The sequence below is a fragment of the Carcharhinus amblyrhynchos genome, chromosome 32 (genome assembly GCF_965287045.1).
Source record: "Carcharhinus amblyrhynchos chromosome 32, sCarAmb.v2.hapA, whole genome shotgun sequence".
Taxonomy (NCBI): Eukaryota; Metazoa; Chordata; class Chondrichthyes; order Carcharhiniformes; family Carcharhinidae; genus Carcharhinus; species Carcharhinus amblyrhynchos.
In genome coordinates, this window is record NC_137355.1 from 10136647 (window position 1) to 10159691 (window position 23045).

Consider the following 23045-nt stretch of genomic DNA (forward strand, 5'->3'; position numbering starts at 1 on the left):
CTGACAAGACAGGCCCCACTTTTCCTGTCCTGGGCTTGATCTACAAGATCCAAGCTGATAGGAGCAGGCGTTACACCCCCTCCTGGGCCTGCTCTGAGTTTCATCTTAGCTAAAAGGCCTAGATGGCATTTAAAAAAAATTGCTTCAAGTGAAGCCTCCGTGTAACCTCATAGACTTCTATCAAGTCAGGATCAAAAACTACACTAGATCTAAGCCAAAAGACCGTGAAGAACTTCTAAGTTGACATTGATGGGTGTGTGTGCTCTGTCCACCTAGTCCCCAGGCTCTGTAATGCCTTCGCTGGGACCTGGGTCTCTCTCTCTCTCTCCTCCATGAAGAAGGAGGCACTCACTGATTACACCGCTTGTGACAAAGGAAAATGCAGCTCCTGTTGTAACGTCGCTGTGCTTCCTGTGTTCCATCATGCCAAATATAAATGCACATTTACTGCAATTGACAGGACACAAATTTCATATTCATAGAATCACAGAATCCCTACAGTACAGGAGGAGGCCATTCAGCCCATCGAGCCTGCACCAATAACAATCCCACCCAGGTTCTATCCCCGTAACCCCACATATTTATCATATTAGTCCCTCTGACACTAAGGGACAATTTAGCATGGCCAATCCACCTAACCTGCACATCTTTGGACTGTGGGAGGAAACTGGAGCACCCGGAGGAAACTCATGCAGGCATGGGGAGAAGCTGGGAATCAAGCCCGTGTCCCTGGTGCTGTGAGGCAGCAGTGCTAACCACTGTGCCGCCCTACTCAAAGATTCAGCTTGTTTCTTTGCTGGAAAAGGTTTACTGACTTTAGTTACACTTAACACTACTCCGCCCCCCACCCAATGTCCCAGCAATCCCCATTGACATCGAAGATAGAAGCAGGAGGAGGCCATTTGCTCTTTGAGCCTCTGCCATTCATCATGATCATGGCTGATCATCCAACTCAATAGCCTAATCCTGCTATTTCCCCATAACCATTGATTCTGTTCACCCCAAGTGCTATATCCAGCTGCCTCTTGAATGCATTCAATGTTTTGACATCAACTACTTCCTGTGGTAATAAATTCCATAGGCTCACCACTCTCTGGGTGAAGAAATGTCTCCTCACCTCCGTCCTAAATGGTCTACCCTGAATCCTCAAACTGTGATCCCTGGTTCTGGACACCCCCACCATTTATATTTGGGTTGAATCCAACAAAATAACCTGAGGGACATTTCTATTTAGAGGCGTGCAAATATCCATCTCCTGTTTAGCAAAACAATTGCTATTAAACTGTAACAACATAATGAACAAGACATTGACATCTAGTTTGAGTGATCGCCATACAGTCAAAATCAACTCACCGTATCTAATGTCAAAGAAACAGACTGAGTGATGAAATCCCTTGTGTGATATCCCAATAAATCAATTAGAACTCTATTCAGTCTGGGCTGGAGTTGATTGGAATGGTTTATAGTGTTCCTGTTTATTTTGTACAAAAGGGCGTTGAGGAACAGCTAACTTGAATAAACTGGGATGTTCTCTGGGCAGAGAGAAGTTGTAGTGAAAAGTGCCTTTTACAGCCTCAGGGTATCTCAGAGCGGATGAAGTGTTTTTGATGTGGACTCACACGTGTATTGCAGCTGCCAGATTATACATGGGCAAGGTTTCCCAGCCATCTGCTGAACTGATTTAGTTCTGTTAACTCAGAGAGACATCTTGGCTGCATGCCCAACTAAGCTTGCCAGCTCTTTGAATAATGTCTTGTGATCTTTTGCCCGAGTGTGGGATTCTCCCATTTCACCCATACCTGCCCTGCTGCCAGGGAGAATGGGAACTCAGCCAAGGTCCCTCCATGTTGATGCTATATTTAAGAAAGTCCATCAATGCCTATACTTTCTCAGAAGACTAAGGAAGTTCAGCACGCCCGCTACAACTCTCATCAACTTTTACAGATGCACCACAGAAAGCATTCTTTCTGGTTGCATCACAACTTGGTATGGGCTCCTGCTCTGCCCAAGACTGCAAAGGGTTGTGAACGTAGCCCACTTCATCACACAAATCAGCCTCCCATCCATTGACTCTGTCTACACTTCCTGATGCCTCGGAAAAGCAACTAGCATAATTAAGGACCCCACACACCCTGGGAATTCTCTCTTCCACCTTCTTCCGTTGGGAAAAAGATACAAAACTCTGAGGTCACATACCAACCGATTCAAGAGCAGCTTCTTCCCTGCTGCCATCAGACTTTTAAATGGACCTGCCATATATTAAGTTGATCTTTCTGTACACCCTAGCTATGACTGTAACATTATATTCTGCAGGCTTTCCTTTCCTTCCCCCCCCCCATATATTCTATGAATGCTTTGTCTGTATAGCGTGCAAGAAACAATACTTTTCACTGTATCCCAATACACGTGACAATAATAAATCAAATCGAATCATGGCAGCAGCACCAGTGAATCCCAGCCGTGACTGAGGTCACAGAGCTTTTCAAATGGGATGTTAAACCGAGTCTGCAGGCGAGGCTTCAGCTTCTCACCAGAAAGGTCTTTTTGACAGTGAAGTGTAGGAGCATCAATCCAGACCACGTGGTCAACTCTCTGACCAGGAATTTTCTGGTTCTTCCAGCTGCTGGGATCTTCCACAATCCCACCCATCCCTATCCCCGTAGCCCCACACATTTACCCTAGCTAGTCCTCCTGATACTGAGGGGCAGTTTATCATGGCCAATCCACCTAACCAGTACATCTTTGGAGTGTGGAACGAAACCAGAGCACCCGGAGGAAACCCACACAGACACAGGGAGAATGTGCAGACTCCGCACAGACAGTGATCCAAGCTGGGAATCGAACCCAAGTCTGTGGTGCTGTGAGGCAGCAGTGCTAACTATTGTGCTACCATGCCACCTGACAACATGCCACAATGGTGCGGGGGAGGGGGGGGGTGGAGTCACGGAAAATCCTGGCGCCTGTTTCTGTCGTACCACTGCGTTAGAAGCTGGTTTGATCCAGAGTCGATCCCATTCAATTTTCAAACCTCCAGCCCCATACCGATTCAGTACCTGTCTCACTGAAAACTCGTTATTAGAGAAGTTGATTTGAACTTGACTGTTCAAATGAGTGTGGACCTCTTGAAAGGGAAGAGGGGAACTGGCGCTGCTTGAAGGGCAGCAGGAGTGGACTCAGCTTTCCAAAGGGAATTTATAGAGACCTAAAGAGGAAATATCTGCTGGATAATGGGGAATCGGATTGTTTAGGTTGAGCTGGCACAGATACAATGGGCCGAATGGTCTCCCTCTGTAAGATACAAAAGTCTCTCATGTGAAACTATTTTATTTCTGTTGCAGGATTTATCATAGGGCTGAGTTTTGAGTCATAGAATCCCTACAGTGCAAAAGGCGGCCGTTCAGCCCATTGAGTCAGCACCAACTGTCCGATAGCGTATCTTACACAGCCCATTCCTGTCGCCCTGTCCCCATAATCTGTGCATGGCCGGTTCCCCTAACTTGCACATCTTTGGACTCTGAGGGACTTGAGGCTGTTTCCGTTAGAGAGACAAAAATTAAGAGGTGACTTAATAGAGGCATATAAGATAATCAGAAGATTAGATAGGGTGGACAGTGAGAGCCTTTTTGCTTGGATGGAGATGGCTAGCACAAGGGGACATAGCTTTAAATTGAGGAGTGATAGATATAAGACAGATGTCAGAGGTAGGTTCTTTACTCGGAGAATAGTAAGGGTGTGGAATGCCCTGCCTGCAACAGTAGTGGATTCGCCAACATTAAGGGCATTTAAATGGTCATTGGGTAAACATATGGATGATATTGGAATAGTGTAGGTTAGATGGGCTTTAGATTGGTTTCACAGGTCGGTGCAACATTGAGGGCTGAAGGGCCTGTACTGCGCTGTAATGTTGTATGTTCTAAAGGCCAATTTAGCATGACCAATCCACCTGACCTACACACCTCTGGACTGCCTTGCTTTGAGAGAAATAACAGGCTCCCAGTTCTCCAATACAAATGGCAAGTTAGCCTTTGAATGTTTCTTAAGAGAGGGTAGATAGATTCTTCACAAGTAAAGGGGGATGAAAGGGTACGAGAGAGAGGTGGAAGTTTGCAGTCAGATCAGGAATGATCTTGCTGAATTGTGGAGCAGGCTCGAGGGACCAAGTGGCTTACTCCTGCTCCTTGTTTGTATGATCCTAGCAAAAAGAGGAGATGGAGGTATCCTGCCAGCTTGCCAGTCTGTGGGTGAGACTCCATTGCCACCTCAGTGGGCTGCACAATGGTTAGCACTGCTGCCTCACAGTGCCAGGGACCCGGCTTCAATTCCCAGCTTGGGTCACTGTCTGTGTGGAGTCTGCATGTTCTCCCCGTGTGTGCGTGGGTTTCCTCCGGGTACTGCAATTTCATCCCACGGTCTGAAAGATGTGCTGGTTAGGGTGCATTGGCCATGCTAAATTCTTCTCAGTGTACCCGAACAGGCGCCGGAGTGTGGTGACAAGGGGATTTTCAGGGTAAATTCATTGCAGTGTTAATGTAAGCCTACTTGTGGCACTAATGAAAAACTTTAGCTTTAAACTTTACTTAATAACGACCCTCTATGTTCCTCACCTAAGACATGGGAAAGTGCACGGTTACAACTTGCATTCCTGTAACGTCTCTCATGTTCCAAAGGATTTTGCAATCGATGCACCGCCTTTTAGTACAGTCTCTTGTTTATATGGGAGGAGATGTTGGGAGGCTGTTATCTTTCTCAAAGTAAGATAAAATTACACACCTCTTGACTGCTAATTACACAACAACATTGACTGGGCCAGATGGAATGTGCAACAGGCACGTCAAGGGGCTTGACACAGTTTGCTGAACTGTTTCCCCGTGATTGTAATAAAATGATCTGGGAAAGGGAAGGGCAGAAAATTGCAGCTGTGTAACCTATGTCTCGACTCCTGCCCAATCAGCAAAGCCGACACTCCCATACTGTAAAAGTTGAAGTTTATTTATTAGCGTCACAAGTAGGCTTACATTAACACTGCAGTGAAGTTACTGTGAAAATCCCCTAGTTGCCACACTCTGGTGCCTGTTCGGGTACACTGAGGGAGAATTTAGCATGGCCAGTCCACCTAACCAGCACGTCTTTCTGACTGTGGGAGGAAACCAGAACACAATTCTGGTCACCGCACTACCAGAAGGATGTGGAGACTTTGGAGAGGGTACAGAAAAGATTTACCAGGATGTTGCCTATGAGGAGAGGTTGGAGAAACTTGACAGAAGTTGAGGGGTGACCTGATAGAAGTCTACAAGATTATGAGGGACATGGACAGACTGGATAGTCAGAAGCTTTTTCCCGGGATGGAAGAGTTAGTTACTAGGGGACACAGGTTTAAGGTGCAAGGGGCAAGGTTTAAATTAGATGTATAAGGCAGATTTTTTACACAGAAAGTAGTGGATGCCTGGAACTCGTTGCCGGAGGAGATATGGAAGCGGATACAGTAGTGACTTTTAAGGGGTGTCTTGACAAATACATGAGTAGAATGGGAATAGAGAGATATTGTCCCCAAAAGGGTGGGGGGTTTTAGTTCAGTTGGGCAGCAAGGTCAGTACAGGTTTGGAGGACCAAAGGACCTGTTTCTGTGCTGTAATTTTCTTTGTTCTTTGTTTGTTCACACGGAGGAAACCCACGCAGACACAGGGAAAATGTGCAAACTCCATGCAGACAGTGACCCAAGCCGATAATCGAACCCAGACCCCTGTGAGGCAGCAGCGCTAACCACTATTGTGTTGTTGCCTATCCTTGCTGATTGCGGTCTGTCTGTTAGGAAGTCCAGGACCCAGTCGCAGAGGGAGGAGCCGAGCCCTAGGCCATGGAGTTTGGAGATGAGTTTTGTAGGAATAATGGTGTTGAAGGCTGAGCTGTAGGAGATAGGGGTGTCATGGCCTGCATGTGGTCCCATGGGCCAGATTCTGGCGACCAAGATGGTTAACTTGAGTTGTGCCAGCATGCTAGGAAACCCGTATCTGTGCGGTTTGTATCTCGACTATAAATAGTTTGAGCAAATTGTTATTTATCTTGCCTTTGCTGCCAGTGCCAACCCTGAGTGACAAAGTGACTTGTTTGTGACACAACATGCATCTGATAGTGCAAATATTACACAGTATTAATGAGTACAAACATTGCTTAAAAGATAGTGGGAGGAAGGGGGTGGGTAGGGAGGGAGTGTTAACCACACAGAGGGTGGAGATCCAGGCTAAGCCTTTGGTTGGTATTTGAACTCTTGATAAGAATATTGTGAGGGTGCTGAAGTCATATTGCTCATAAATCATTTACAATATACGTATACAACAATTTATATAGCACCTTTGACTCAGAAAAAAACACCCACTGCACAGATATTTGATTTGATTTATTATCATCGACACGTACTGGCGATGCAGTGAAAACTGTTGTTTCTTGCGTGTTATACAGACAAAGCATACCATTTATAGGGTACATGGGGAGAAGGAAAGGACAGGGTGCAGAATGTAGTGTTATGGTCATAGCTAGGGTGCAGAGAAAGATCAACTTAATATAAAGCAGGTCTGTTCAAAAGTCTGATGGCAGCAGGGAAGAAGCAATTCTTGAGTCGGTTTGTACATTACCTCAGACTTTTGTATCTTTTTTCTGATGGAAGAAGGTAGAGAGAGAATGTCGAGGGTCCTTGATTATACTGGCTGCTTTTCTGAGGTAGCGGGAAGCGTAGACAGAGTCAATGGATGGGAAGCTGGTTTGTGTGACGGGATCTATGCAAAAATACATTTTCCTTCAATGGAGAAGGTGACAATAAGGTGAACAGATGGGATGCTGCGTTCTGCATTGCTCTCCTCATAGAAAGGGGACACCCTATGGAAGATTCCAGATCTGTGGCCCCAGCAACGAGCTGACCTTGTGGAGAAGACAGGTAGAATTATCTATAATGTCCTGTTGTCCCTAAGAATGCAGCTTGCCTGTAGTGGGTCACTGCTCGTGTCATTCTGATCCAACTACATAATGAACAGTGGGTCAAGCAAAAATAGCATTGTGATATTTCCTGTCGGGGAAAAAGATTTTGCAGTAAAGTATTTGTGTTAATGTCTACAAGAGGCCCCATCGGTTTACTCAGTGGTGAACAGGTAGCTTAAGTCCTGAAACTTTTGTAGTTTGCTGCTGACTTTTTTTTTGCTTTGAAAATTATTTGTGCATAACTTAGTCAGGAATTTTGTTATATTTTTGACTTGTTGAGATCAGGAATTGGTAACCGAAATATCCTGAAGGCAGAGGGTAAGTGCTGTGCCTGGACTTGCAATGTGGAGACTGACAACCTCATTTGTCAAAACATGTCAGTCTGGTGCTGCCGCATAACTGAGCCATGGCTGAGAGTTGATGATGATTGATGTCAAGGCTGCATTCGACTGAGTGTGACATCAAGGAGACCAGCAAAACTGGGGTTAATGGAATCGGGGAAAACTCTCTGCTGGCCAGGACATCACTGCAGGAGTCCCTTAGAGTAGTGTTCTAGACCCAACCATTTTCAGCTGCTTCAACAATGACTTTTCTCCCAGCATAAGGTCAGAAGTGGTGATGCAGTCATCAGTGAACAATGGTCAGCACTATTTGGGAGACGATGGCCTAGTAGTATTATCACTAGATTATTATCTCGAAACTCAGTTGGGGACCTAGGTTTGTATATCACCATGGCGGATGGTGGAATTTGAATTAAGTTAAAAAAATCTGGAATTGAGAATCTACTGATGACTACAAAACCATTGCTTTAGGGAAGGAAATCTGCTGCCCATACCCAGTCTGGTCTATATTGCCACAGCAATGTAGTTGACTCTTAACTGCCCGCCAAGGGCAACTAGGGATGGGCAATAAATGCTGGTCAGCCAGTGATGCCCATGTTTTATAAATTAATTTTTTAAAAATGTGATTCCTGAGATACTGAAACAGTCCATGTCCAAATGCAGCAAAACCTGGACCATATCCAGGCTTGGGCTGACAAGTGGCAAGTAACATTTGTGCCACACAAATGCCAGGCAATGACAATCTCTAACAACCATTACCCCTTGACATTACCATCACTGAATCCCTAACTATCAACATCCTTGGGGTTGCCATTGACCAGAAACTAAACTGGACAATTCATATAAATACTTTGCCTACCAGAGCAGGTCAGAGGCTGGGAATCCCACAGCGAATAACTCACCTCCTGACTCCACGAAGCCTGTCTACCATCTACAAGGCACAAGTCAAGGGTGGGATGGAATACTCCCCACTTGCCTAGATGGGTGCAGCTGCAACAACACTCAAGAAGCTTGACACCATCCAGGCCAAAGCAGCTGAATTGATACTCCTTCCAGAAACATTCACACCCTCCACCACTGACGAGCAGTGTGGCAACCGTGCGTACAATCTACAAGGTACATGGCAAAAACTCACCAAGGTTCCTGCAAAAGCACTTTCCAAATTCACAACCCTACTCTTTAGAAGGGCAAGGGTGGCAGACAGATGGGGAAGGATTTTACGGCCTCGCTTGTCTTGATATCATAAAATCCCACCGAGGTCAACGGACCTTTCTACAATCTGCTCATCGCCTGCTCCGATTCTTGTGGCAAGCGGGGTGGTAAAATTTTGACTATGGAAATATTACCACCTGGAGGTTCTGCTCCAAGCCATTCATCATCCTGACTCAGAAATATATCGCTGTTCCTTCACTGTCGCAGGGTCAAAATCCTGGAACTTTCCTCCCTAACAGCACTGTGGGGTGTACCTACATCAGATACACTGCAGTGGTTCAAGAAGACCACCACATTATTGAGGGCAATTAGGGATGGGCAATAAATGCTGGCCTAGACAGCAAAGTCCATACCCTGCAAATACATTTGAAAAAAGATCTGTGCAAGTGTGATGTGTATGAATAAGTAAATGATCTCAAATGAGATCGAGTGGAGATTTTTTTATGTTAATGGATAAAATCCAGTGGGTTTTTTCTTGATGTTTACACATGTAATGCTGAAGAAAGTTGTGCTGGGTGAACACTGTTTAACAAGAAGTGACAGCGATGATAGTTTGCTGGCACTTTCCTGGAGTTTGGAACAGAAAACACATTGCAGGGTTTGAAATACATACAGTGGGAGTAATTCACTGTCTGCCTAGTGCTGTCAAAGATTCAACAGTCACAAGAGATTCACAAGAGTAATATTTTGTCTATAAGTGAAAGCATATTGGATCATTACTGCCTTCTCTCATGAAAAAAACCAGGAGTGTGTACTCCAGTCCTGGTGAAAGCACATGGGAAAGATGTTTTTCTCTTTTAATCCACAGGTGCTTCAGTCCGCCTTGTTGTCCAACGAGGGGCATACACGTGGTGGGTCGTGCAAGGGCTGCTCTTGGATGTTCCAAGAGTAGCCTAGTACTCCACGTCGTTTGTGTACGCTTAAGCTGGACCAGCTGATGGGCAACACGACAGCTCAGTGACTATCACTGTTTGCTGTGCAGATACATGGATTTGGGCCGGTGTTTGCGGGAGCTTGCGCATTCCCCCCGTGCTTGCGTGGGTTTTCTCCTGGTGCTCCAGTTTCCTCCCACACCCCAAAGATGTGCTCTTAGGCTGATTGGTGTAACAAATTGTCCCTAAATTAGTCTCCCCTCAATCTGGTTTCCAATGTGGAGTGCCACAATGTTAAAATGGCGGCGCGGGCTCGTTGGGCCGAAGGGCCTGTTTCCCGTTCTGTGTTGTTCTTTGTTCTCTTTGGGTGGCACAGTGGTTAGCACTGCTGCCTCAGAGCACCAGAGACTTGGGTTCGATTCCCGGCTTGGGTGACTGTCTGTGTGGAGCCTGCACATTCTCTCCATGTCTGCATGGGTTTCCTCCGGGAGCTCTGGTTTCCTCCCACAGTCCAAAAATGTGCAATTTATGTTAACCGACCATGCTAAATTGTCCTCTAATATCAGCGAGATTAGTACAGTAAATATGTGAGGTTACAGATATGGGGTTACAGGGCCTGGGTGGGATTATTGTCGTTGCAGGTTCGATGGGCTGAATGGCCTCCTCCTGAATAGTAGGGATTCTATGACTTTATTCTAATCTCACTGCCCTGCTTTCTTTCTATGGCCCTCTGGGTGCTCTGATTTTCTCCCCCAGACCAAAGATGGTCAGGTTAGGTGGATTGGCCATGCTAAATTGGCCCTTAGTGTGGGGGGGGATCAGCAGTGTAAATATGTGGAGTTAGGGGATAGGGTACAGGCTTGATGGACCGAATGGCCTCCTTCTTCACTGTAGAGATTCTATGAGCCATTAGCTCATGCCATAATATGGGGCAAGAGAGTCTACATTTAAACAACTATCTATATCCTGGTCTTGCTGTGTGATATGGTTTTTACAGACCGTTGGTCACAGCAGTCATGTTTTTATTGTCATCACTGCATCACTGGCTCATCTTTGCACAGATTTGTTACCTTATTATCTGATCCTGTAGAGCAGTTAAAATGTAAATCCGGTGGAAATTCTGCATATCATGGAATGTATGTTTACCAGCTGCAATACTACTCGATACCTTCAAAAACCATAGGGCTTCATCTTTCGTAGGTTTTGATGTTGTCAAGTTCCTCAGCTGTGCCGCCGTCTTGTGAACCATGCCCTGAAACAGGTCACTTTGTCCCTGTTTAATGAGATTGCAGAAGGCCATTCGGCTCATTGAGTCGGCACTGACAACAATCCCATCCAGGCCCTATCCCTCACAGTGGGCAGTGCCAAGATGTCAGGCTGGCACTGCCCAAGGGGCACCGCCCCCTTGCCCTTTACCTCCCTGATGGGGGTTGGGGAGGTTCAGCGGCCTACGGTTCTACTGATGAAGGCCACACAACTGTTCCCCGTTCAGAGATATCACAGGTGTATGCGAGGCCACAAAGGTGACTCCTGGAAGATTGAGCGCCGGGCTCGCCTAACACATGCAAATAAGCATTGGAATAAATTTAAATAAATTATACAGCCTCTCGCTTAAAAATGGGCGAGAGGCTGACTGTGCCAGATCATGAGAGCCATGAAATCGGGCCCGATTCACTCCTCAATGGGCGAAGCAAGCCCACAAATGATTTGAAAGGGCTTGTCATCAGCTGCATTCATGTTCAAACTAGCACTCTGAAAAAATATAAGAACACGGCATAGCAGCACAGTAGTTAGCACCACAGCCTCACAGTGCCTGGGACCCAGGTTCAATTCCAGCCTCAGGTCACTGTCTGTGTGGAGTTTGCACATTCTCTCCATGTCTGTGTGGGTTTCCTCCCACAGTCCAAAAGACGTGCTGGTCTCAAGATGACGCCAGAGTGTGTCTTGCAAGCTGTGCCCAGCATACCTTCTGATTCTACCTTTTACTCTTGTTCTATGCTTCTAAAACTTTATTCCAACTCTTAAACTCTCTAACAATGCTTTAATGCAATATCTTACACCCTAGCTATGACTGTAACACCACATTCTGCACCCTCTTGCTTCCTTCTCTATGAATGGTATACTTTGTGTAGCGCGCAAGAAACAATATTTTTCAATGTGTGTTAATACATGTGACAAACATAAATCAAATCAGAGCAAATCTTTTTAAATGCATTGGCTGTGCTCAATTCTCCCTCGGTGTACCCAAACAGGCACCAGAGTGTGGTGACTAGGGGTTTTCACAGTAACTTAATTGCAGTGTTAACGTAAGCCTACTTGTGATACTAAATAAATAAGAACAAGAATAGAAAGACGGAGAAAGGAATTACGTGTTTGTGAGTCAGAGGCGAGAAACTCATTTCTGTTTTCAGCTGAAATGTTGGTTCAGACCGTGTGCCCCCAGAATGGATCAACAGCAGTGACTGGGTGACATTAAACACAGCTGCCCAAGGGTCAGAGCACACGTAGTGGCTGAGGGAAATGACAATACGCAATGCTGTGTTATGTTTGCAGTGCAGTTCCTTGGAAATTGCTCATCCCCTTGATAAAGGTCTCTCGCCCAAAACTATTTGGTGCCAAAGAAGGAACCATCTGAACTCCGGTGTATCAGTCGAGGATGATTAATGAAGCTGCCATCAGACTTGCTGGTTAACAAGGAAAGATTTCTCATCCTTGTAAAGACAGACAGTGCCATTACTTCCTTGTAACCCGTTAACAAAACCAAACGGGACAGAGTTTCATCCCACCCCCCACCGCATTTCTCTTCCTTTGTGTTTTTTAACATTTATTTTTCACAAGATGTGGGTGTTGCTGGCTGGGGCAGTATTTATTGCCCATCCCTAACTGCCCTACATTTCAGAGGGCATTTGAGAGCCAACCACATTGCTGCCCTGCGGGGCCTGGATTGACATGTCGGCCAAACTTTGATTTGGATTAGATTTATTATTGTCTCATGTATTAGTATACAGTGAAAAATTATTGTTTCTTGTGTGCTATATAGACAAAGCATACCATTCATAGAGAAGGAAAGGACAGAGTGCTGAATGTCGTTTTACAATCATAGCTGGGGTATAGAGAAAGATTAACTTAGTATGCCCTTTCAAAAGTCTGATGGCAGCAGGGAAGAAGCTGTTCTTGAGCGAGTTGGTATGTGACCTCAGACTTTTGTATCTTTTTCCTGACAGAAGAAGTTGGAAGAAAGTATGTCCAGGGTGCGGTAAGGACAGCAGATTTCCTTCCCTAAAGGGCATTACTAGATGGGTTTTTAAGACAATCAACAATGGCTTCACGGTCGCCAGCAGACTTTTAATTCCAGATTTTTATTGGATTCAAATTTCACCATTGGCTGTGGTGGGATTCGAACCCCAGTCCCCAGTGCACTGCTAGTGCAGTGATATTTCCACTGTGCCACTGCCTCCCCAGCTAATTCAGCTGGTTAGGTTGGAGTTGTTTTCCTTCAAGCAGAGAAGGCTGAGGGGGGATCCTGATCTACATTTATAAAATTATGAGGGATATAGACAGGGTAGAGAGGAAGAAACCTTTCCCCCGTAGGTCTGTGCTCCTGGTTACTGACCCCTACAATAAGGTCAGGGACAGGAGATTTAGAGGGAATTTGAGAAAAAATGTTTTCACCCAGACAACGGTCAGAATCTGGAAGGTTTTGATGATAGGTCACAGAATAAAGTTTATTTATTAATCACAAGTAGGTTTACGTTAACGCTGAAATGAAGTTATTGTGAAAATCCTCTAATCGCCACACTCCGGCACTTGTATAAATGCACAATAAAATCACAAATAATAAAATCTGGAATTGAATCTAGTCTCAGGATGGCGACCACAAGACTATCATCGCTTGTCGTAAAAACCATCTAGTTCATTAACGCCCTTTAGAGAAGGAAATCTGCCATCCTTACCTGGCCTACATGTGACTCCAGAGCCATAGCAATGTGGTTGGTGCATAAGTGCCCTCTGGAATGGCCTAGCATTTACTCTCTTGATTTCAGATTTCCAGCATATGTAGTAAATTGCTTCTTTATTCCTGTAAATTATCCAGAGTGTTGAAGCTGTGCTCTAAACAAGCCAAAGGTGGCCAATAGGAGTAGATAGATGTGGTGTGAATGTTTGCCCAGGGAAAGAAGCCTATAATGAGACTGTTCCATTGTAAATAGGAACATGATTTATTCACGATTCGATGTATTGAGAGGAACAGTGAGGACATCATTGGGTTTGGAATGCCCTTCAGCATAATGATATGGAAATTATGTGAAACAACAGTGGGAAGCGGGGGGTGGTTAAAAGCCTTGCGCATTATTGCTGTAGGGGAACTTCAGTGAAAAGACCTCGTGGAAGTTGGTTCTTTCTTTATTGGTTTGTACTGTTAGTGTCCTGCTGTCTTGCGCTATTGTGTCACTTGCAACATCAGCTCGTTAGTTTTAACCTGAACACAATGATCTGACAGGATGGTCTTTATCTAACCTTTTGGAATGAATGGGGATTGCATTGGACCTCCCAATGGAGACGAGTTTAATGCCTTCCCGACAGGCACATTTGGAAAGGGTGAGGGGGTTGGGGTGTATTTTATTGTGTGGCGTGCTGGGACCCCATCATCTTCTTGACCCTGTCTTGTGGGGTGGTGCCAGGGACCCGGATTCGATTCTTGGTTTGGGTCTGTGCAGAGTTTGCACATTCTCCCCGTGGGTTTCCTCCAGGTGTTCTGGTTTCCACCCACAGCCCGAAAGACATGCTAGTTAGAGTGCATTGGCATGCTAAATTCTCCCTCAGTGCAGAGGGACCTCGGGGTCCTTGTGCATGAGTCGCAAAAACCCAGCTTGCAGGTGCAGCAGGTGGTCAGGAAGGCGAATGGGATGCTGGCCTTCATAGCGAGGGGGATTGAATATAAAAGTAGGGAGGTCTTGCTGCAGCTGTATAGGGCATTGGTGAGGCCGCAGCTGGAGTACTGTGTGCAGTTTTGGGCGCCGCACCTGCGCAAGGATATTTTGGCCCTGGAGGGAGTGCAGAGGAGGTTTACTAGGCTGATACCGGAGTTGAGGGGATTGAGCTATGAGGAGAGGCTGAATAAACTAGGCTTGTACTCGTTAGAGTTTAGAAGAATGAGGGGAGATCTCATTGAGACGTATAAGATGATGAATGGGATGGATAGGATAGAGGTGGAGAGAGACTCTTCCCGCTCAAAAAAGACAGTAGGACTAGGGGGCACAGCCCCAAGATAAAGGGGAGGCGGTTTAGAACGGAGTTGAGGAGGAACTTCTTCACTCAAAGGGTGGTGAATCTCTGGAATTCTCTGCCCGTTGAAGTGGTGGAGGCTGCCTCGCTAAATATTTTTAAGAAGCGGGTTGATGGGTTCTTGATAAGAGAGGGGATTAAGGGTTATGGGGAGAGGGCGGGAAAGTGGAACTGAGCCACGACAGATCAGCCATGATCTTATTGAATGGCGGGGCAGGCTCGAAGGGCTAGATGGCCTACTCCTGCTCCTATTTCTTATGTTCTTATGTACCCAAACAGGCGCTAGAGTGTGGCGACTAGGGGATTTTGACAGTAACTTCATTGCAGTGTTAACATAGGTCTACTTGCGATTAATAAATAAAGTTAAACTTCTCATGCCACTGCCAATTGCCACCCTAAAGTGGACAATTAATGCTTACAAGGGCCTCATCCAGGTGACGGTGGTGAACATGGTCTCTGCCATTTGCGAAGAGGGGGTGGGGGGGTCCCACTCTTTCAATGGCACTTAATGCCTCATTGAAGGACCCAGCATTGAGAATGGGAAAGCCCATTGAGAGCCATCTCTGAAATAACCCCCACCCCCACCCCGACTCATCTGTGACCCAGCTCCCTTGCTGCCTTTTGGGAGTCTCTGGTGGGGACATTCACAGCAGGCTTAGAGTGTGGAGCTGCCTGCAGTGGAGAGCTACTGGCCTCCTGACTGGCTGGAGCTCTCATCGGGGGTGTTTATTGTGGCGAGGGAGGGTGGGAAGATTAGGATTTTTCCCTAACCAGCAGTCCTTCACCGGGGTAGGTTGGCCAGTGGCCACATGAAAGGTTCTTGCTACCAGCAGCAAAGAAGGTGGCACGGGGCTCTTGCTAGTTCTCCATCCAGTGGGCAAGACCTCTATCTCTGGTATTAAATAATACCCTCTGTCTCATAGACTCCCTACAGTGTAGAAGGAGACCATTCAGCCCATCATGCCTATACTAATATCAACCCCACCCAGACCTTATCCCCATAACCCCAACTATTTACCCTGCTAATCCTCCTGTCACTTAGGGGTAATTTTGCACAGCCAATTTATAGGAGTACGGGTTAGATGGATTAGCCATGCTAAATTGACCCTAGTATCGGGGGGACTAGCTAGAATGCATGGGGTTATGAGATTGGGCTTGGGTGGAATTGTGGTCGGTGCAGACTCGATGGGTCAAACAGCCTCCCTCTGCACTGTAGAATTTGATGATTCTCTCACTTTTCTCTCACATTTCAGTGCTGAGCCTTACTGCATCATCATCATCATCAACAGACAATGTGATTGATTTGAAGCACCTTTTATTCAAACAAACTTACCTTTTTGTTTCCCCCAGGGTGTCTGGAGGAGAGCTATTTGACTTTCTGGCTCAGAAGGAATCTCTGAGTGAAGAAGAAGCGACAGCGTTTATTAAACAAATCCTTGATGGAGTAAACTACCTCCATTCCAAGAACATTGCACACTTTGATCTCAAGGTAGAGTTCTTCTTTTCATCTGTCTTTAGGTTTGCATGGAATATATTCAACTACTTTTAATATTAGAACATAGAATAGTACAGCAAAAGAACAGGCCCTTCGGCCCACAATGTTATGCTGAACATGATGCCAAACTAATCTCTTCTGCCTGCCCTTGGTCCATATCCCTCTGTTCCTTACATTTTCATGTGTTTATCTAAACGCCCTTTAAATGCTCCTGTATCTGCCTCCATCACCACTCTTGGCAGCACGTTCAAGACACCTACTGCTCTTTGTGTAAAAAAAAACTTGCCCCTCACATCTCCTTCGAACTTTCCCTCTCTCCTCTTAAGTGTGTGCCCCCTAGTATTAGACATTTCAACTCTGGGGTAAAAGATTCTGACTGTCAACTCTGTCAATGCCTCGCATAATTTTATAGACTTCTATCAGGTCTCCCCTCAGCCTCCACCGCACCAGAGTGCACCACCATTCTGTATTACTCCACTGTCTGCACCGTGAAATTAAAGTTAACAGCTTCGTTCATGTTTGATTGTGCTAATGAAAATAAAGCCAACAGTATTTGTAAAGTTCTGCTGGAGGCTCCTTGTTAGCACTCCCTTTTCTCAAGAGTCTAGAGGTTGTTCAGTATCAACATCCTAGGGGGAGCTATCAATTTAAAAAATAATAATACCATTGATCAGAAATTGAACTGGACCCATGGTGGCATAGTGGTTAGCACTGCTGCCTCACAGCACCAGGGACCTAGGTTCAATCCCGGCCTTGGGTCACTGTCAGTGTGGAGTTTGCACCTTTTTCCCGTGTCTGCGTGGGTTTCCTCTCATAGTCCAAAAATGTGCGGGTTGAGTTGATTGACCATGCTAAAATTGACCCTAGTGTTGGGGGATTGCAGGGTAAACGTGTAGGATTACGGGGATAGGGCCTGGGTGGGTTTGAGTTTGTTACAGACTTGATGGGCTGAATGGCCTCCTTCTGTACTGTAGAGATTCTATGGATATAAACACTGTGGCTACCAGAGTAGGTCACAGGCTGGGAATCCTGTGATGAATAACTCACCTCACTAGCCTTATAAATACTGTTTATGATTCCCCAAAGCCTGTCCACCATCTACACAAGTCAGGAATGTGATGGAATACTCTCCACTTGCCTGGATGGGTGCAGCTCCAACAACACTCAAGAAGCTCGACATTTTCCAGGATAAAGCAGCCCTGCTTGATTGCCAGCCCTCCCATAAACATTCCACTCCCTCCCAACGAACAGTAGCAGCAGTGTGTACCATTTAAAAGATGCATTGCAGCAACTCTCCAAGGCTCCATAGTCTGCAGCTTCCAAACCCATGACTGCTTTCATCTGGAATGACAAGGGCAGCAGATACATGGGAACACCACCACCTGCAAGTTCCCTTCCAAGCCGCTCATCGTCCTATCTTGGAAATATTGCCGTTCCTTCAATGTTGTTGGGTCAAAATCCTGAATGTCCTCCCTAACAGCATTGCGGGTGTACCTACACCCGATGGATCGCGGCAGTTCAACATGACCTCCTCAAGGGCAATAAGTGATGGGCAATGAATGCTGGCCTAGTCAATGACACCCACATCCATGAATGAAGCCCAGTCCAGAATCTGAATACATGATCATGGCTTTAGTGTACTTCCTGAGAGAGTGCATTCCATGGATGAGATGTTAAACTACAGCCTTATCTGGTCATATGTAATCCTTGGCACAACGAATGAATTGGAAAGTTCATTGTTAATTAACTGGTGTATGCTAGGAACTTTTTCAAGATGTATTATACTTTCCCGAGACAGTCGTAAGGCATAATAAGTGCAATTGGAATTGGATTAATGGACATATGGAGCCATGGTGCTCTACTGTCTGGGAGCTTTATTCCAGCACTTTACTAAACTCATGGCATGGTGCACAGTGGTTAGCATTGCTGCCTCACAGCGCCAGGGACCTGGGTTCAATTCCTGGCTTGGGTCACTGTCTGTGTGGAGTTTGCACGTTTTCCCCATGTCTGCATGGGTTTCCTCCAGGTGCTCTGGTTTCCTCCCACAGTCCCAAGATGTGTAGGTTAGGTCGACTCGCCATGCTAAGTTGCCCCTTAGTGTCAAGGGGAATAGCAGAAGTTAAAGTTTATTTATTGGTCATGTATTAGGCTTTCATTAATACTGCAATTAAATTATTTTGAAAATCCCCTAGTCACTACACTCTGGCACCTTTCGGGTATGCTGAGGGAGAATTTAGCACGGTCAGTGCACCTAACCAGCACGTCTTTCAGACTGTGGGAGGAAACTGGAGCACCCAGAGGAAACCCACACAGACACAGGGAGACTCCACACAAACAGTGATCCAAGCCGGGAATCGAACCCAGGTCCCTGGCAGTGTGAGGCAGCAGTATTAACCGCTGTGTCACTGTGCCGTGGGGTTAAGGGGTTGGGGCCTGGGTGGGTTTGCTGTCGGTACAGGCTCGATGGGCCAAATGGCCTCCTTCTACACTGTCGGATTCTATGATTTTGAGTTGAATGGATATATTACCTTGATGATCAAAATGGAAGGCTCAGTACCATTTCCTCCTTGCTGTTGTAAATATTCTTCTTGTGAAATATGTTTCTAGCCAGAAAACATTATGCTTCTTGATAAGATACCTGTGCCGCACATCAAACTGATTGACTTTGGCCTCGCTCACACTATTCAAGATGGAGTCGAATTTAAAAACATATTTGGAACACCGGAATTTGTTGGTGGGTATTTTAAACTGCAACATCTATTATTTCCTTTATAGGGGAACAATGGCCTTGTGGTATTATCGCTAGACTATTAATCCAGAAACCCAGCTAATGTTCTGGGGACCCCAGTTTGAATCCTGCCATGACAGATAATGGAAATTGAAATCACTAAAAAAAAGTCAGGTATTGCTGATGACCATGAAACCATTGTCGATTGTCAGAAAAACCCATCTGGTTTAATGATTAATATCCTTTAGGGAAGGAAATCTGCCATCCTTATTTTGTCTGTCCTACATGTGACTTCAGAACCACAGCAATGTGGTTGACTCTCAACTGCCCTCCGAAATGGCTTAGCAAACCACTCAGCTTCAAGGGCAACTAGGGATCAGCAATAAACGCTGGCCAGCCAGTGACGCCCACAGTCATAGAGGTTTACAGCATGGAAACAGGCCCTTCAGCCTAACTTGTCCATGCCACCCTTTTGTTTTAACCACTAAGCTAGTCCCAATTGTCCGCATTTGGCCCATATCCCTCCATACTCATCTTACCCAAGCAACTGTCTAAATGCTTTTTAAAAGACAAAATTGTACCCGCCTCGACTACTACCTCTGGCAGCTTGTTCCAGACACTCACCACCCTCTCTGTAGAAAACAATTGCCTGTCTGGACCCTTTTGTATCTCTCCCCTCTCATCTTAAACCCACACCCTCTAGTTTTAGACTCTCCTAACTTTGGGAAAAGATGTTGACTGTGTACCTAATCTCTCATTATTTTATAGGCCTCTATAAGATCACCCCTAAGCCTTTTACACACCAGGGGAAAAAAGTCCCAGTCTATCCAGCCTCTTCTTATTACTCAAACCATCAAGTCCCAGTAGCATCTTAGTAAATCTTTTCTGCATTCTTTCTAGTTTGATAGTATTCTTTCTATAATAGGGTGACCAGAATTGTATACAGTATTCCAAGTTTGTCCGTACCAATGTCTTGTACAACTTCAACAAGACGTCCCATCTCCTGTATTCAATGTTTTGACCAATGAAACCAAGCATGCTGAATGCCTCCTTCACCACCTTGTCCACCTGTGACTTCACTTTCAAGAAATGATGAACTCATACGCCTAGATCTCTTTGTTCTATAACTCTCCTCGGTGTCCTACCATTAACTGAGTAAGTCCTGTCTGGTTCAATCCACCAAAATGCATCACCTTGCATTTATCTAAATTACGCCAGGGACCTGGGTTCAATTCCCGGCTTGGGTCACTGTCTGTGTGGAGTTTGCACAATCTGTGTGGGTTTCCTCCAAATGCTCCAGCTTCCTCTCACAGTCCAAAGACATGCAGGTTAGGTTGATTGGCCATGCTAAATTGCCCCTTAGTATCCCAGGATATGTATGTTAGAGGGATTAGCAGGGTAAATATGTGGGTAGGGCCTGGGTGGGATTGTTGTCAGTGCAGACTCCATGGGCTGAATGGCTTCCTTCTGCACTGTAGGGTTTCGATGAATTTGATTAAACTCCATCTGCCATTCATCAGCCCACTGGCCCAATTGATCAAGATCCCGTTGCAATCCTAGATAACCTTCTTCATTGTCCACTGTGTTACCAATCTTGGTGTCATCTGCAAACTTACTAACCATGCCTCCTAAATTCTTATCCAAATCATTAATATGAATGACAAGTAACAGTGGACCCAGCACTGATCTGTGAGGCATACCGCTGGTCACACGCCTCCAGTTTGAAAAACAGCCCTCCACAACCACCCTCTGGCTTCTGTCATCCGATGAGATTTAACCTTACGCAGCAACTTGCTAAAGACTTTGTCAAAGACCTTGCTAAAGTCAATGTAGACAACGCTGACTGCACTGCCCTCATCTACCTTCATGGTTATCCCTCAAAAAACTCAATCAGATTCGTGAGACTGATATTCCACTCATAAATCCATCCTGACTGTCCCTAATCAGTCCTTGTGTCTCTAAATGCATGTAGATCCTGTATCTCAGAATATCTTCTAACAATGTACCCACTAAAGATGTGAGGCCCACTGGCCTGTAGTTCCCAGACTTTTCCCTGCAACCTTCTTAAACAAAGACACAAAATTTGCCACTGTCCAATCTTCAGGCACCTCACCTGGCTGTCATCATGGGCTGTACTCATGTTCCACAAATGAATAAAAAATTAAAATTATGGATTGGGTATGTCATAGAGAAAAAGATGTTTTGCTTGTGGAAGAAAATGTTGAATAATGTATCATTAAATGGTGCAGAATGTTAGGAAATTATTTATCGCTCTTGATAAACCTCAATGTGATGGTGAAATCGAAACACATTAATTGCCATTATACTTTCCACTTAGTGACTTGTGTACTTGGCATCACAACTCCTCCACAGCTCCATGTCTCTCGCAACTTCGAAGTATTCTGATAATCATTCCTGGATGAAAATACACAACCTCACACTTCTCCACATTGGACTCCCTGTCTACCATGGTTTTGCCCTAACCCTGACCTTGGGATCAATTTCAGAACCTTACCATGTGGCACAGTGGTTAGTACTGCTGCTTCACAGTGCCAGGGACCCGGGTTCAATTCCCGAATTGGGTCACTGTCTGTGTGGAGTCTGCATGTCCTCCCCGCGTCTGGGTAGGTTTCCTCCGGGCGCTCCGGTTTCATCCCACAGTCCAAAAGACGTGCTGGTTAGGTGTATTGACCATGTTAAATCCTCCCTCAGTGTACCCAAACAGGTGCCAGAGTGTGGCAACTAGCAGATTTTCACCGTACCTTCATTGCACTGTGAATGTGAGCCTACTTGGGACTAATAAATTAACTTTATTTTTTACTTTACTTTTACTTTAGCTCCAGAAATTGTGAATTATGAGCCCCTTGGACTCCCTGCAGATATGTGGTAAGTGAACACAACACTTTAACACCTCATTTGAGAGGCGAACACCTTCAAACAGCAAAGTTAATCTTTTAGGAATGCAGCATTATTAATAAGAAATTGCCAATTTTCAACTTCCATAAAGTTAGCATTGGAAATATCAGAACTGTTACTGTAAAGCTGTTGTTAATCTCAGGGTCAGAATTTGCGAAGGTGATTCGAATTTCCCTGGCCTGAAAGTCAAAGTAATGATGGACTCTGTATCTGTGGAATTCTTTGCCACAGAAGACTGTGGAGATCGGGTTATTGACTGTCTTTAAGACAAAGATAGATAGATTCTTGATCAATAAGGTGATCAGGGGTTATGGGGAAAAGGCAGGAGAATGGGGATGAGAAAAATATCAGCCATGATTGAATGGCAGAGCAGATTCGATGGGCCGAGTGGCCTAATCCTGCTGCTATGTCTCAGGTCTTATGATTTGAATCAATAAGGTAATGTCTTTAAGAACAAATACTGTTTAAAAAATAACTTTCTTTGTCTTTTAACATGACAGTGAACCTAATCCAAAGTGTAACTCTAATGTAATTTTCAAAATACATTGAAATACTTTTATAAGCTTTATCTGTAGTTTGCAGTGATTGTTTAGCTTCCATCTTAAGAAGTTAGAAAAACATTATGTATGTTAGTTGCTATCTCTGTAATCGTTCCCCACCCCTCCCAGTTATTGGCACTTATTGAATTCAGGACTCTGGAGTATCCCCAATTTAAATCACTCCACCATTGATGATTGTGTCTTCAGTAGCCAAGGCTCTAAACTCCCGAATTCCCTCCCGGCTCCTCTCCACCTCTGTCCCACTTTCCTTCTTTAAGAGACTCTTTTAAACTTACCTCTTTGACTAAGGTTGTGATCGTAGGACCATATGACATAAGAGAAGTAAGCCATTTAGCCCTTCGAGTCTGCTCCACCATTCAGTGAGATTGTGACTGATCTGATGGCCATGATAAATTGACTCTAGTGTCGGGGGGATTAACAGGATAAATATATGGGTTACGGGAATAGGGACTAAGTGGGATTGTGATCGGTGCAGACTCAATGGGCTGAAAGGTCTCCTTCTGCATTGTAGGGATTCGACAGACTCCAGTTTCCCGCCTTATCCCCACAACTCTCGATTCCGTTACTGATTAAAAATCTGCCTATCTCAGCCTTGAAAATACAAAATGACCTAATGTGCAGGTTAGGTGGCTTGCCCATGCTAAATTACTCCTTGGCGTCAGGGGAATT

At 45.3% G+C, this 23045-nt stretch overlaps 1 protein-coding gene across 3 annotated transcripts in view; it reads left to right on the forward strand.

Moving 5' to 3' along the window:
• dapk2b (death-associated protein kinase 2b) overlaps positions 1–23045 on the forward strand; it is a 140676-nt gene that overhangs the window by 92976 nt on the left and 24655 nt on the right. For all 3 annotated transcript variants that reach the window (XM_080216105.1, XM_080216103.1, XM_080216104.1), the window contains exons 4-6: positions 16028–16166; positions 18780–18906; positions 21738–21786. In XM_080216105.1, coding sequence (XP_080072231.1) covers positions 16028–16166; positions 18780–18906; positions 21738–21786 — 315 coding nt within the window. The remainder of the gene's footprint in view (positions 1–16027; positions 16167–18779; positions 18907–21737; positions 21787–23045) is intronic.